This window comes from Callorhinchus milii, unplaced genomic scaffold, assembly GCF_018977255.1.
Source record: "Callorhinchus milii isolate IMCB2004 unplaced genomic scaffold, IMCB_Cmil_1.0 Scaffold17, whole genome shotgun sequence".
Taxonomy (NCBI): domain Eukaryota; kingdom Metazoa; phylum Chordata; class Chondrichthyes; order Chimaeriformes; family Callorhinchidae; genus Callorhinchus; species Callorhinchus milii.
In genome coordinates this window covers 12,654,954-12,670,464 of record NW_024704758.1, presented here as the reverse complement: position 1 = coordinate 12,670,464, position 15,511 = coordinate 12,654,954, and the positions used below count along the sequence as shown (strand labels likewise).

The 15,511-nt window shown below is 39.7% G+C and overlaps 1 protein-coding gene across 1 annotated transcript in view; it reads left to right on the top strand.

The window, feature by feature from the left end:
- Positions 1–224: 224 nt before the first annotated feature.
- Positions 225–15,511, top strand: part of nav2a (neuron navigator 2a) — a 151,020-nt gene continuing 135,733 nt past the window's right edge. The window contains exon 1 of the mRNA XM_042341324.1: positions 225–503. Within this exon, the coding sequence (XP_042197258.1) occupies positions 225–503 (279 nt within the window). The remainder of the gene's footprint in view (positions 504–15,511) is intronic.

Below are 15,511 nucleotides of genomic sequence, written 5' to 3'. Positions count from 1 at the left end.
CTTGTTGAGACCTTTCGGTTTTGACTGCCCATCACTTAGCCTGGGTTCGAGATTCCTAATCTCACTGCGTGGGCTGCCACAGAAGAACGGATTTCAAAGCACGTAGTAGCTTCTCTCGCTGAGCTGCTGCAGCTACTGCAGTCGTCGCTGCTGGTGCTGCTGCTGCTGCTGCTGATTCTTCTGACTGAGTTAGAAGCGAACGTTACTGGGAAGGGGAACAGAAGATGCCAGCTATTCTCGTGGCCTCGAAAATGAAGTCGGGGCTACCCAAGCCCGTTCACAGCGCCACACCTATTCCTCACGTCGCGTCACGGGCACTCAAGCAGCCTTGCTACCTGAAGCTCGGAGGCAAGGTGGAGGTGACCAAACCAACCTATTCCAGCCAGATTCCACTCAAAACCCCACACGGACCTCGCGGTGAAGATGAATGTGAAGGTGATTGTGAAGGGGAGGGGGTGCCGCAAGGAAAACCCGCCCAGGCAGAAAATGGCTTTGATACTCAGGTTAGAAGAATTATTCAGACGAGTTTACATCTTACAGCACTGCATTTTAGAGCTCCCTCATCTTTGCAGATTTTTAAAAAAAAAATTTTTTGTAATAAATGTTCATTGCCTTGTCAATCCGTCAGCAAAAATGTCTCGAAGCGCTTCTCAGGATTTACCGTAGAATGTAGTGACTGTGTATTTTGTAAGCAAACTGGTTTTGGCATGGTTATTTACTCCTCTCTGTAGGAAATAAATGAATAGTAAAAAAACATGGAGTGAGAGGACCCTGGCTGGGCTCCATGCTGCGCGTTTGAGGATCAGTGGTGTATTCCACAGTGGTTGTCGGTCGGTGTGACTTATCGAGCTACACTATGTAGGGCAGATTGTTGGGCTTGTGCCAGAATCTGAAGGAGTTGTGTCCGTAGCTCGTCCTGGTATTACTGCGAGGGGAAAGATAGTGAGAAGAGTGTTGGAATCTTTATAACCGACAAGCCATATGTATTGTAATTACTCATTCCCATTGCTTCTTATTGCAAAGGGCACCAATAAGATTAGATGGCTTGCAGCTATTTTTACATTAATAACATTGTGAAAATATTTTTGATATCAAAACGGTGGATTTTGTTTTTAAATGTGGGCATACCTATCGTATGTTAATGGGATATATTGTGAATCTTGTTAAAAAAATTAATAATTAAATAGCAATTGTGTGCCTAACAATCTTGGCTTAGTTTATAAAATGTTTTATGACATTGAATAAACTAAACTGAGGCCCTTGTGAGATTCGTGCTGCAGTTTTGTGCAAGCTCATGCTGTCATGAAAGGATGCTAAATTAGGTAATGTTTCATTTGCTACTCGGAATAGTATCCAGCTAATGGCTAAAATTGCTTTGAGCTTACATTATGTACACTGGAGCACTGCCTTGGATAAATAAAACTGGCGAATGCTGTAAGAAATGAACAAATAATTTTTTCCCTCTCTCATGTCTGTTAATCTGTCAAATAATATTTTGTCAAGAACTTTTTTTTAAAAAAAGGAAGCACTTTGTGGGTTTTTTACATGTGTGTGGGTAAACCCTCAGTCAATGATATGCAACTAGTGATTTTTTTGAGATGTCAGGTTCAAATTTGAGGCAACATCAGACATCCCAAGTTTTCCTTTGGCGAAATGGTACTTGACAGGACAATCAAACCGTGGTCAAGGGTGCAAGAGGGATGTGTGAAATGAAGATGAGAAGTCGGGTGGAATTGGAGCTTGATTGCTGTAGCTTCAACACTTGATTTCAGGCTGGGATTTTCATGTTCGCTCAGCCCCTCCCTGGAAACACACATATTCTTTTAAAAATGTTATCAGCAAAGTGAATGCAGTGTGTACATTTAGCCAGAACAATGAGACAAGGGATGAGACAAAACACACTTACTCCTCCACCGAGAATTGCTGGTCAAGGTGACATATGTGGGAAATATAATATGCTCGGCTGATAGGACTTAAACCAAGCCAGAATAATTGGAGTAAGACTGACTTCTTCTAGGATCTCTCTACAAATTGTGAAATCAGGTTAGAATTGATATTGTAAGTTAAGATCTGTGGCTGTCGCTTTGGAAAAGGGAGCCAGTGGTATTGAGATAAATCTCTTGGTCTGTCTAAGCCCTGGAGTGAAGCCCTGGGATCTTAAAGGAGGAAATAAAATGTTGCTCTCTGCCATTTCCAGCATCTTTGTACTCTCGTTTATCTTGCTCTCCTCTGGATCCCCAGCATTTAATAACAAACTATGTTCTTTTTAATGCCTGATATCTGCACATTATGCATGCAATCCATCATAGCACAGGGAAATTTGCGAGCCTGGGCGTGTGACCCGACTAATGTGATGCCAGGCTTCCAAAGCATGCACTGTGCCACTCTTAGCTTTGAGCATTGCTACTATGCTGCCAGTCAGATTATGATTCGCCTGTTCTAATTTTATTTCCTCTTCCCCCCCCCCCGTCCCCTCCCAACAATTTTTATAATCAAAACAGTCGATCGTTGTTTCAAGATATACAAAACTTAATAAAGTTGCCATTAGAATGATCTGGCTTGTATCATTTTAAAACCATTGCTTTATTGTTCTGACCTTTATTTGACGCACAATGCTGCTCCCAGTCCTAACTTGTCATTGTGGCACAATTATTGATGCATAATAAATAAGAGTATTCTGTCCATTTGGCTTTTATGTTGGGAGGATGTCTCTAAACCTTCACAGTATTTGCTGTAAAGTGTAGTGACTGTATTTACTTTGTAGATAAACGTGGCAGCCAATTTGCGTACAATAGTGTCCCACAAATAGACGTTAAGTGAATTTTGTCTGAGGGATTGTTGGCCAAGATACTGGAAGAAACTCCTTTCTCTTTTAGAATAGTGCCCTAAGATCTTCAACGTCTGCCTGAAAAGGCACAGAGGGGTCCTCTCTCCTGAAGGGCAGCCCTGTGTTGGACCATTGAAAGCGTTTCCATCACTGTCAAGCTCCCAGTCAGGCTTGCTAGTAACTGTATGTACAGAAAATGCGCTACTGATGAACAATGATATTCTGTATGCAAAATAAACTAACAAGTGCTGCTAATTTTGTAACTTCCCCGTTATCTGAGCCATACATGTTTGAAATAATCAACTGAGAACCAAAACCATTGGAGGTACTCAAAATTAGCTCCTCTGTTGACTGGTGGGCCAATGCAATGTTCGATTAAGTAGAGGTCGTGCGTAACCGTGCAGGTACAAATCCCAGTTTGTGCTGAATCAGCTGGTCTTAGCTGGAACAATTGCCCTTGTGTTAAGGAGGCAGACAAGTAGTATCTTAGAATCATTGTATCTTATCACTTTTTTTTAATCAAGAATTTTTCAATATATTTGTATTTTAGGCAAATGCTAATGACGTAAATATAGTTACAGAGTCACAAACCCTTAACTATGTTCAACTGTAAATTGAGAATGCCCTGTAGTTAGGTAGAATGTATATCTTTGGGAAACCAATCATTCCTACCCCATCATTTTCAGTCTGAACAACATACTGTGTCTTTGTGTTGTCTTTCCATGCTATGTTGAAAATCAAGACTGAAAAGGCAAGCATTGCCCGAGCTATCTCAGAATTGCATCCCTTAGTTTTCCTCTTGTATTATTGGAGAAGTTTTTTTTAAGATTATCAAAATTTAATTTTAAAATAAAATTTACAAGTATTTTGAACTTTTGCTCCTTGTACCATCAACACATCCACGTTCATTACCAGCTTTATTTGTTACTCCCTTCTTTCTACCGATTTTCTGCTTTTCTCTGCTAAAAGTGATGAAGTATTGTTGTGTATGTTCACTGGCAAAAGCAAACTACTCGTACCCATTTACCTAAATGACCATTTCTTCATGAGGAGCCTAGAAAGTGAACAGCAGCTGGTGGCTTATCCATGAGAGGTAATCAGAACTAAGCCTGACCCTCTCTCAACCAGCGAACTTACACTCATTATTACCAGCGGGGTCAATGGATGATGATCAGAAGTCGGAATTTTAGCTGCTGTTGTAGCCCATCTGGACTGAACTGAAGTCTTCATGCTTGTTCTTTTCATTTGCTTCATTAAATAATTAAGAGTCATGTAATTTCCCTCCGTGCAATGTGTTAACATGTGGCTTAAACAAATCCCATGATAGTTCACAAAGCGCTCACTTAATAGAAGCAAGAAAACTGAAGTTTCTTAATTTCCTTCCTACTTTAAATATTGAGCCCTGTAGTATTTGCCTATAGTTGTGGTTCTCAATGTGATTAGACCTTTTACAATAAGTTTAGTAGTTATTTCTTGAGAGATTCTGGTGGTACATGTGAGATAAACAGTACCGGTAGTCAATTACCAGTCATTGTTGGTCTTTGGGTCATACAGCTGTATCCTAGTCAAATGATAGAAAATAAATCCACAATGGATATTGTTGTCAAAAGCAAGTGAGTGTGAAAACAGCTGATTCAAGTTCAAACAGTGAATATTATAAATAATTCCTTAATGACCAGATGAGGGTCAGGTGGGACATCCCAAAGGGCAAAGGAGTACTTACTGCCAACATGCTAAAATGTTTATTGATTCTATCTTTCTAGTAATGAAATGGATGTAGGTCAGTCCGTATGCCATTGCCTTCTGGTAAGCTTCTGATCCAAGTTTACCCTGGTTGCTGACAGTGTGATGTAATGGTGCCTGTAGTCTGTCTGCAAACGTTAACAGGATCTGCTCCAGAACACTAAACCAAGAGCTTTTTCTGTTTACTGAGACGTTGCTAAATACAGCCATCTGTGACTTGGATGAGGTGGATGGCCTCTGAGTAACCCTTGTTCAACAGTAGCCCTTTCATTGTTGGTTCTAGTATTACCAACGCAGGCTTTTTACTGTGATGTAGGGATACTCTATTTTAACATAAGCTTAAGCAATCCGCTCAAACTGGGCTTCAGTGATTGCCATCAGTTGGTAAATGTTGGCCCAACTCACTGTGTGATGATAATATAATGATGGCTAGAACTTCTATTTTATCTCTTGCTGTGAGGTAGACATCTCCCATATGAAAGAGTCCTTGCATTGTGAGACTTTCAATGCCCATCCTACATATCATTTCTGATCCAATATTTCAAAGAACATTCCCATAGTACATGAATTCATGTACATATTGATCATACAATGGATAATTATACACCCGTTCAAAGAAAATTGTGCTCATAAACCCCATAGGTTAACAAAGGAATGCAGCACATAGGCACATCTTGAGAGTATCACAAGATTTCTTGTACAGTGCTTCATATATTACTTTGATTCAACGAACTTGGTTGTGCAATTCTTTCTGGTACTAATAAACCGGAATTCAAAGCCTTTTAATCCAGACAAAGTACGAGGAACTCTGATACAAAGAGATGTGCACATCTGACTTTCTGCAGTGTTTTTACTTACTCTTTCAGACCAATAGTGGCCAAATTACTTGAAATGTATTTGTTAATTTCCAATTTTGAGACCTTTATTTTGAATTCTTAAAAACCCTAAACAGAAAGTTAAAGAATAAATGGATTTGCATTGAAGCGATAAATGTGCTTTGGGAAATGTGATAGTTTTCTTTGTAAGATGAAACAATTGTGGGCTGTGGTTACCATCTGGAACTCTCTCTTAAAACCATTTGTGTGCAGAAGATGATCTCTAAGTGAACAGATTGGTGTAATTATATTAAACGACCATCAAACACTATTTGCACTTTCTAATATTCTATCAACTTGTACCAAAATCCAAAATTTCTAGCACCTGAATAAAGGATCCAGCTCTTCCTCAAAATGCCATCGTTCAAATCGATTACATCATCTGTTGAATGCTTTCTATTATCTTAGAATGTTTTGCTGAGCAAGAGTATTGTACAAGTGACTTAGTGAGATTATGTAGTTAACTGTAGAGTGAGGGAGAATGATTTTTTTTAATGAATAAACCATACATTTTAAGGAACTATGTCAGAGTATTAAAAAAAGAGAGGTCATAATGACTGCTGAGCTAGTACAGGTAATGAATAAAGAGTTGCAATGGATTTAGTTTATGCATTCATAAAAATATGATTTAATATTCAGGTTTATTTATATAGACTGCTAATCATGGTTTCCTTCTGCTTTGCCCTTTTCTGCAAGTCTTTATTTCCCTTTTCCCTATCCTTTTCTTCTTGTCCACCTATCGCTCTTTCTTTCTGTATCTAATGGCGGGCAGTTGAGCGGTTCTTTGAGCCACCAGAAGAAAGTTATCACAAAGTGTGGAATAAATAACTCCTTTCTCTTTGACCAATGTCTTTCCAGGATGACATTTTTGTGGCATTTTTGATCCTATCTCTCTGCATTTATTTTTATAATTCTCAATCAAGTTTAGCATAACTTTGTTGCAGAGGGCTATCACGTCATTGGAATGGCTCAAAAAGCTTCACAGAAGTTATTGTAAAGTGTAGTAACTGTGTATTTTGCAGGTGAATACGACAGGCAATTTGTGCATAGCAAAGTCTCACTAACAGCCATCAAGTGAATAACTAATTTTATCTCAGGGATTGTCAGTCAGGACACCAGAAGAAGCTCTCATTTCGAATCATGCCATGGGATCTTTAATGTCTACCTGAAGAGAGACAGACTGGATCTCGGTTAAACATTTGTAACCAGATATTCACCCAGCCCTTTTTAAGATGTTAATTGATTGAACATTAACTGGGTTAACTAGTAATTTATTCCATGTATCCCTGACACATGATGCGGAGGGGAAGTTTCTTCCAGTGTTGTGTCTTCTTCATTTTAGGTTTCTTCTAGTTCATCAATACGTTCCTTATATCTGCATTGTCCGTTCCTTTGACCAGTTTAAATATCTTCTCATGTATTTAAATATAACCATGTGTCTGGAGGGTTCCTTTAAATATTGAATGAGTACAGCATTCATAAGAATCTGAAATTTAACATGGATCAACTCCAAATAGTGTAAGTATTAATTGTAACAGTTATGCCACAGCACTTACTTTCCTGAAGCCAATGGCTAAATTGAGATGTTTGTTCAATTTTCAAATCATTTAAAAATATGCCTGACAGAGTGACAGCTAGTGGCAAAAGAAAGGACCACTAAAATTAAGCACACTGGTAACATCACAGCATTAATTCAGCAATATATCCAGCGATGTGTTGCTGCCTGACTGATGAAAATTAGCTTCATCCAAAACCTTCCAGGTGACTGAGAGGAATATATTGATTTCAAATTCCATTTCGTTACCAGGTTTCATTTCACGGCTAGACTCTGGCGGTCCTGTGTGACTTTAACTTGTGTCAATCCAGATCCCAGTGGGCACAGAGCTGGAGCCCAAACCTGCTTATCATTCATACAGTGTATGGGCACTAAATCGGCAGATTGCAGAAGTCTGGATGAATCATTAGAAATTAAAGCAAATCACATAGGAGGTGCTCTTCTGAGGTTTGATGTTGAGACATGCTGTTGAGGGTTCACTCCTGCATCTGCCCTGTGATTTACCTGATCTGGGAGTGATTTGCTGCTGATATCTCCAACCACTGATGTACCATCTGGATGAGCACCAAAAACATTATTCCCCAATATGCGGATCAGTGGTTGCTCCTCTCAGCTAATCAGCTCTGCTAAATTAAGCCCTAGGTTTCTAACTAGAGCCGTTGGTTTGGCTAGGGCTCTTGGAGGTGATATGGGGAGAAAGGTTTCAGAAGAAAAACTGATGCTGTTTTCTGCCCTTAGCAGAACAGATCCCTTAGGAGGGAAAGGAAATAATTAGTGCTCTACCCACTCCCCACCAACACAACAGCAATAATCTTCTTTTTATCCTAACTGGAATGGTATTAAAGTGTAAAATGCAACTCTGGAGTGTACTCCCTGAACAAAGCTCTGAAGTAAGCAGCTTTAAAGGCAATGGAAATCCGTGTGATGAACAATAAATCATAAATCCTGGAGCACTACACTACAATGCAGTACCTTGTTGTAAAAGCAAGTAAAAGCTGAGCCAGCGCTAATTTATTTAAAATGAGTGATGTCACCTGAATAACCTAAAGTTGTGAGCACTCAATAATTCATGTTCGTAATATCAAGTCTTTTTTTTTCGGATAACATTTTAACAATGAAAGCAATGTAGGATTTGAAAAAGTAATTATATTGGATGCAAAAGCTATTATTTTGTTTGGCAGAGAAGCAGATTGAAACAGCAGGATTTTGCATTACAAGTGTCAGATACTGTAATACTGTATATCATACCAAAGCATTTCTAGACAGTGGGCATTGTCATTATTGCTGCAGTGAGGCCTTTTTTATTTGGGTTCCTGCAATGTGAAACAGCTGCGTTGCTAACAAATTAGCTTCCTTAGCTGAGGTGTTGAGGAAGTCATTAGAGGATAGCATGTTCTGCATTGTATCGAATTAAGTGATGGATGTTTTCTGCAGTGTGCACTTGAGGCGGAAATCGGATTAAAATCTGCTTGAGATTAGAGTTTTCAGAAATTGATTGCTGTATTTTTGTTGGAAAGAAAAGATGAGGGAGGGAGAATGATCCACAAAACGACTGGTTAATCCTTTGTGGTTTTGAACCGTAAAATAAAAAAATGAACCTGTTGTACATTGTTATTTTCATTCCCCCAAATGACATTGAACACGAGTGAAATAATTAATATGTTTCCTTTGAAGCCGTTGCATAGGGTGATACCCTTCAGTGTGGTGGGTACCAATGCAATGACAGGCTGCACAATTGCGTACCTTGGTAGGTTTGAGTGTTGGAATATTAACTGATAATTTATTTAACACAGGAATTTGTGGACCACATGTTGAAATCATTGATGCTTGACGGTGCGTTATAATGAAGCCGAAAACAGAACGAGACTCGATATTATTTTGTAGGTTTTATTCCCCTGAATCCTCCCGAAGCTCTGAGAGTGGATGGAGCTCGATCAGGTTGAACAGAAGAGATGCTGCAATACAATTGACAACTGTTCAGCATTCTCCAGACACAGCCCCGGAGGATGGCCTGATCGTGCCAGCACTTCATAGGCTGTCAGCAATCACCTGAGCAAGTAGCTTTCTGGAACTCTTAAAGCAATGTCAGAACTAACTTATGAAAGCTCTGATACCATATCCAGATATGGAAATGTACAACATTCTTCATGCGGTACCTGCTTACAGTCAACTTACTGACGGAGTTAATGACTGACTTGATTTGAAGTTGATTCTGCAGATCACTGAAGGATACAACATTTATATATATATATATATTTTAATAAAATTCACAGTAGTATGTTTTCATTAGTTTATATGTGTTAATATACAAAGCGACCATGATTCACAAGTATCTTGGGCACGAGGGAATTATCAAGTCAGTCTTGCAAATAAAATAAAACCAGTCGCAGACTAAAAGTGATGCAGCGTTCTATTTATTCCATTCACCCAGCAGAAGTCTTAATTAAAAACCATTTGACTTAAGGAGAACCTGAGTCACTCATGACCTGAGAGCATGACCTGTGTCCAGGGATCTCTGTCATTTCCCCTACCATTTCATATTCAAGGCATAAATAATGTTGTGCATGAATACAGGATTCATAGTCATCTCACTATTCCTTGGCTGCACAGAATTGACACTTTGTTCAGTGTCAGTTCTGTGTGTGTGTTTCTTCCCTGTTTACTACCCTTGGGCCTTGCGTCTCTTATTTTAACAAGAAAATGTTCTTTCCTCTACCCCTGTTTGCTTCTGTGACACAGGAAAAAATGTTCAGGTCACATGCACTGTGTGGGAGAGAGAGAGACTTCCTCAAGTAGAAGTAGAGTGTGAGAGAAGCTTCTCTTCTGGCATTCTGCCCGGCTTTATAGATTGTTGAGGTCCTGCCACAGTAGCTAGTTTGTTACTCAGTTAAAGATGCTGATCTGGGTTTTTTGTGGTGCTGTGCTTACCAATGATGAAGAGCCTTTTCACATCTCTCGAGAGTTTGGAGGACGTACTCTGTTACGCCTCAGACAAATCCTTAACTACTTCACTGGTTTTTCCATTCTAGAACCTGACCCCTTATTTCTATGGGTTAGCAGATAACGGCTCCGCAGAACAACAAGCGCAAGGGAGACTCTTTCTTCAATCCTTTTAGCATCATGGTTGAGTTTTATTCAGTCCTCACTCCACACTTGCCCCAGCTGAGGTCCGCTAACGTACCACCATTCAGAGATTGAGCACAAGACCATTCTGGAAGTTGCACCACCATCAATCACTCAGCAAAGCTTATTATTAAAAGCAGCTTTGCAGCCTCTGCAGTGGCATTGCATGACCCGTCACTTAGAGATTTGTGAGGGGTGAACTTTTCCTCTTGATTGTTTTTACCATTCCCCCTTTCTCTCTGGGAAAGCACCTGGTTGATAGCCATACAGTTGAGATTGCTGCCTCACAAAGGTTAGGAACGGTAGGCACAAGCCTATGTTCTTTAACTGCGCTTTCAGCCAACTTTCCCCTCACGACCCCCGATCCCCACCATTCACCCCCTTCAGCTCCCACCCCCAGCTTGGCCAAGCCAGTGTTGTTGAGGAACGTGGGACGTCCTCCCGACGTGAAAAGCATGACAACTTTGTATTGTATTGTCCTATTCCGTGATATTAGCTTGTTCCACTTCCAATTCATTGAAACTATAAAGCGCAGCATTTATGATCTGTCTACCAAGAGCCTAGCGCAGAATTTGATCCTCATTTATGCCCGGTTCACATGAGATGCTACTGTTGAGATTTCAATTTGTGTTCCCTATTAATTTAAGAATCTGATGCTTTCTGTGGCGGAGCATCATTCCTCACTTTCAAGTGTTTATTTTTGATGTCGCGTGAGATCACTTGAACCAACTGTGTGGCGTTATCAGCGGAAACAAGTTGGTTTCTGTTCACAGATGTTACCTCCGACTTCTCCCAGTACAGCTTTGGATTTGTAGATTGATTTGTTTAAGATGTGGTGGTGCTGTGCCAGGGGTTTTCCCTTCACCTGAATCACTGTGGGCTGCGGTGCTGGCCTGCCAGCCAGATGCGTGAGGAGTCACAGCTCAAGCTGATTGCCAAGGAAATGAGTGATTCTCTGACCACCAACAGAGGTTCAGGCCTCAGTCGAACCAACTGCTTAAGGTTAGGAAAAGGGACTTCCTTCTGATCATGACCAGTGCAGTCAGACACATTTTCTTTCCTGGTTTGGATCAGTCTGCAGTTCTGTTCAGTCTTATCTCCTGGTTGGGTAGTTATTGTGATAGAAGCTAAGAAAAAAAATGCAACTTTCCTATGTGTTTCTTTTGTTTCCCATAGATCTAGTGTTACCTGTGCATCTATCTCGTGTGACGTTAATTCCTCGCCCTCACGGTGAGGCATAGTTATATTCAGGTTTTATACGTGTCTTTAGTATGTTGTTCCTGTGTAGTGGTTGGTCACTTGATTCCAGTTGGACATTCTTTTCCTGGTCTTGTCTTTAACAATCCTAGGATAGAACTTAGTTTGAATTGCATTGCTACTTCACTTTGGTAGTGCAGCTCTGTCAGATTGGGGCTGTGTGCCTTCTGTTCTGAGTGTTAATACCAGAAGTTTGCATTTCAACGTTGTGTCTGAAAGTTGCTAACAGATTCACAAGCTGCTCACGACCAATACTAAGCACGTCCCCTATTATTTAGATTCCTCATGTATGATGATTGTAAGGGAGCTGATATGAGGAGGCTATTTCAGACCAGATGTCGGTTTGTACACTACGAGATTATTTTTTACAGGATAAATACTGATCTGATTTTGTGGTTAGAGACATGTAATCCTTTCTTCAATGGTTGTCTGTGTGGTTATCAGTGTTTTGTCTGTTGGCAATGGACTATGTACGTTAAATTTGAGTAATTTTAAGGTTTCATGGGATTAAAATTAGTGCACTCTTCAAGGTCATAAATTCTGTGTTGCTGTTGCCATGGTTCTGATCGATGTGCTGCATTTTTCTATTGATTTATTAAATAAATTTGTTGTTGTTGTTGTAAATAAATTTGAAACAGGAAAATAGGGCTAAGATAGTGAAGACAAATGAAAGAATAGATTTCCTATATTAAAAAAACACAAATATTATCAATTTTTATTAAAGATGCAATGTACTCAATCGGGGACTGCTTTTAGTTACACAAACATAAAAGGGTTAGATGGGCAACTTTGAAGACGAAGAACCCATTATTTTAACAAAAAATAGGGAGGAATTCCACCTAGGTCTAGATTTATTTGAATCCATGAAGCATTGCAGAGCTTTTGAGACATATTGCTGAATTGTGTCTTAACTTTGAAATTCGTTTTCAAAGCAACTGCATCTGTGTGTCGGTCTGGCGCAGTGGTAGATCTCTCGCCTCTGAGTCAGGTGGTGGTTTCAAACTCCGTGCGCGAGGATTGGAATCACATCGTCTACGATGACACTCCAGTGCAGTGTTGCATCGTCGGAGGTGCTGTCCTTCGGATGAGATGTTAAACTGAGGTCCCGGTGGATGTGAGAGATCCCATGGCACTGTTTTAAAGAGAAGGGAGTTTTTCCCGGAGTTCTGGACAAATAAAATTGGTCACTCACTCCAAGGCTACTTATGCTGTGTCAATTGGCTGGAGGGTCGTGTCATGGCATGGGAAACTCTGAAAAGAATGGAAGAGAAGAAAATCAATTCAGTTTTAGATCAAGGTGATAACATAACTATCCACAACTGAAAATACAGTGTGTTTCAGATAACTGGCTCCACCTAGTGCTCTATGAAATAAATTCAACTAAAACAACTCCCACAGCATTCTGTGAGTGAACGAACACCTTCGGGGCGAAAATAAAAATAAATCTTGATTTTGAATGAAGCTGCAATTTTTTTCTCATGCAATATTGTACCTTTTTAGTTACTCACAGGAACGTAGCATCGACATAAAGTGCGTGGGTTCATCATTGGATACATTTCTATTGTAACTGGTAGGCTATGTGGCAACCTAAACAAAAATGCTTATTATCCAAAAATGTCCTTGAATTGTTAAACGGAAGAGGACATGGCAATGATCCAATGTTTTGCATCTTGGATGAGTTGGAGATGGATTTGTTTCAGTGGTTTCTCATTAAATAGAATTCGTAAACTCATCCACCTGTGGTGTCAGAGAGAGGCACCAAACAGGGACTGAACACTTTCCCAACAGGAGGACAAAAAGAGTTGCGGATGAAAATGACTCAAGACCACTTTATTGTTTGGCTGAAGAGCAACATTGGTGTGACACTGCAATGGGGGCCTGTCTGCTCACTGAGCCGGCGAGTCATGAGGGCTGATCAATTTACTCTTGTTTAAAACAAAATGTTTTGTCGTCTCTATTTATGACTCGAGAAGTAAGGGTTAAGGTTCATTCATGTCTTTGTGATTTGAGTTCAGAGCATGAGGAAAGCTGAGTTGCACAGCTGTGTAGGCTGGATTCACTATTACAGTGCTTTATGAACAAAGCTGATAGGAAGAACTATTTCAAACAACTGTTAACGTTTTGGCTTTGGAAACAATGGAAACATGTGCAGCACAGAACATTTCCACGCTGACGGAGCACCACGACTTCAGTGATGCAGTAAGTGTTTCCATTGAGAGAAAGAAGAATGGGTCTCACGCTGACTGTCTAAAGGGAGAATGTTGTCTTCGCAGTGAGTATCAAAGAGTTCTGGAAGTGAGGGAAGAAGCTCGTATAATGGATTCAAAAAAACTCAGCAGGGTATTAAAACATATTTAGAGAAGCTTGATCAGTTCCATTTCCCCTGCAGTTAACGAGCTATTCTGTTTGAAAGTAGAAGTGATTGACTCACATCGGTTGGTTTAGAGTTGGTTTCCATGTGTGTGTGTGTGTGAGAAAGAGAGTGAATAGGTTATTATCAGCATCTCCATTCCCATCCTTCTCGCAAACTGGTGGCCCTAAAGCCCACGTCTCGAGTTGAAGGAGGAACTCAATGCTCCTCAAGCACCCATGTGTGTTCTTGAAACCTGAACTGACTGTTCTGCTCCGGTTCAGACCCTCCTCTTGGTCTATTATATATTTGCATGTCAATGAAAACTGACTTAATGATAAATACATTTTGGCCAGGGTCTTGGTTTCACTATCTTGGTTTTATTTTAAGCTATTCAGAAAGTCTCCTGGTGTGTGGATACAGGAGCAAGTTATGTTTTAAGCAGTTGTTGCATTTTGTATGCATTTCTGGATTTTTGTGCAGTTTAAATATTTTAGCCTCAGGTCCGATACAGTAAGAAATGAATGCTGCCCTCTGCAGGTTAACCGCAGGGTGTCAAGTTACCAATAATAAATTTGTGACTAACTGCACATCCCTTGTGCAAGTTTTAGTTAACAATTTGTTATGGTAGCTGTTGATTAGGTGTTTAATTAGGCAGTTTATAAAGGATTTCAATGCTGTAGGCAGCACAGTACTTGATATAATCTCTGAACACCAGTTATTTTCTCACGAATATTTACGATTGAACTATTAAAAATGACATGAATTAGTAGATGCACGATTATAAAGCATTTTGAGTCATTTGCTATCAATTACTCTGAATTGAGTGTAAGCTGCAATAAACCCTGAATATTGCTGTAAATATTCAGGTTAATTCTGCCATGCTGTAAAAGTGACAACGTTTATGGGCTTAAATTGAGTGATGGGGAATTTATGATGACTATTTTGCCCAAATTAAAGAGCAATTGGTGTTCTCTGCTGTTTATTCTTTTGGTCCAATATGTAGATGAGCAAGGGTTGAACATTATGTAACGTGACTGTAAATATGCCTGGCTTTTCATTCAGTTATTCTGAAGGCTTTGAGATACACCGGGTCAAATTTTCTCTGATGGACTGAGCACGTCTAGAAGCTTAACTGCATTGTGTCACGGGTCATTGCTAAGAGGCATCCCATCAGGAAGTAATCAAAGATCATACATTTCTCAGTGTAACGTGTGTGCGACATGAGCCAGCATTCTTGTCTAAATCCAGTTTACTTTTTTTTAAACCTGACTGATAAAGGTATCAGTGAACAAAGTTAATTTTGTTCCTATTTGTTTGTGTATGTATAACATATTTGAAAAGGAATGGTGATACGTATAGAGCCACTGAAGACAGATTTATTCATAATTTCTAAATTCCGCCCGCCTAATATACAGCCAATTCACTTTGCAGTCTATTCCGTGAAACGCTTTGAGACGTCTCGAAGACGTGCTAAGGCGCTTTATCAAATGCAAGGATTATTATTATTATTATTTATTATTATTTCACTGAAAGGAAATATTTTGAGCAGGAAAAGCTATTTCTGGCTTCAATATTCTGATCAGTGGGTTGGTAATGTTTTCAGTCCACGTATATTCCATACGATTTTAAGTGAGATATTAAATCTAAGTGAAACAGCCTTCTCCTCCTCCTCCTTCAGTTCTACTGATCATGTTCTGATTCAGAGCTGCTGGCAGGGGGTTAGTAACAGAGCTCTTACTGTCAAAAAAACAACTTGTTATTTTACCATTAAAAACAAC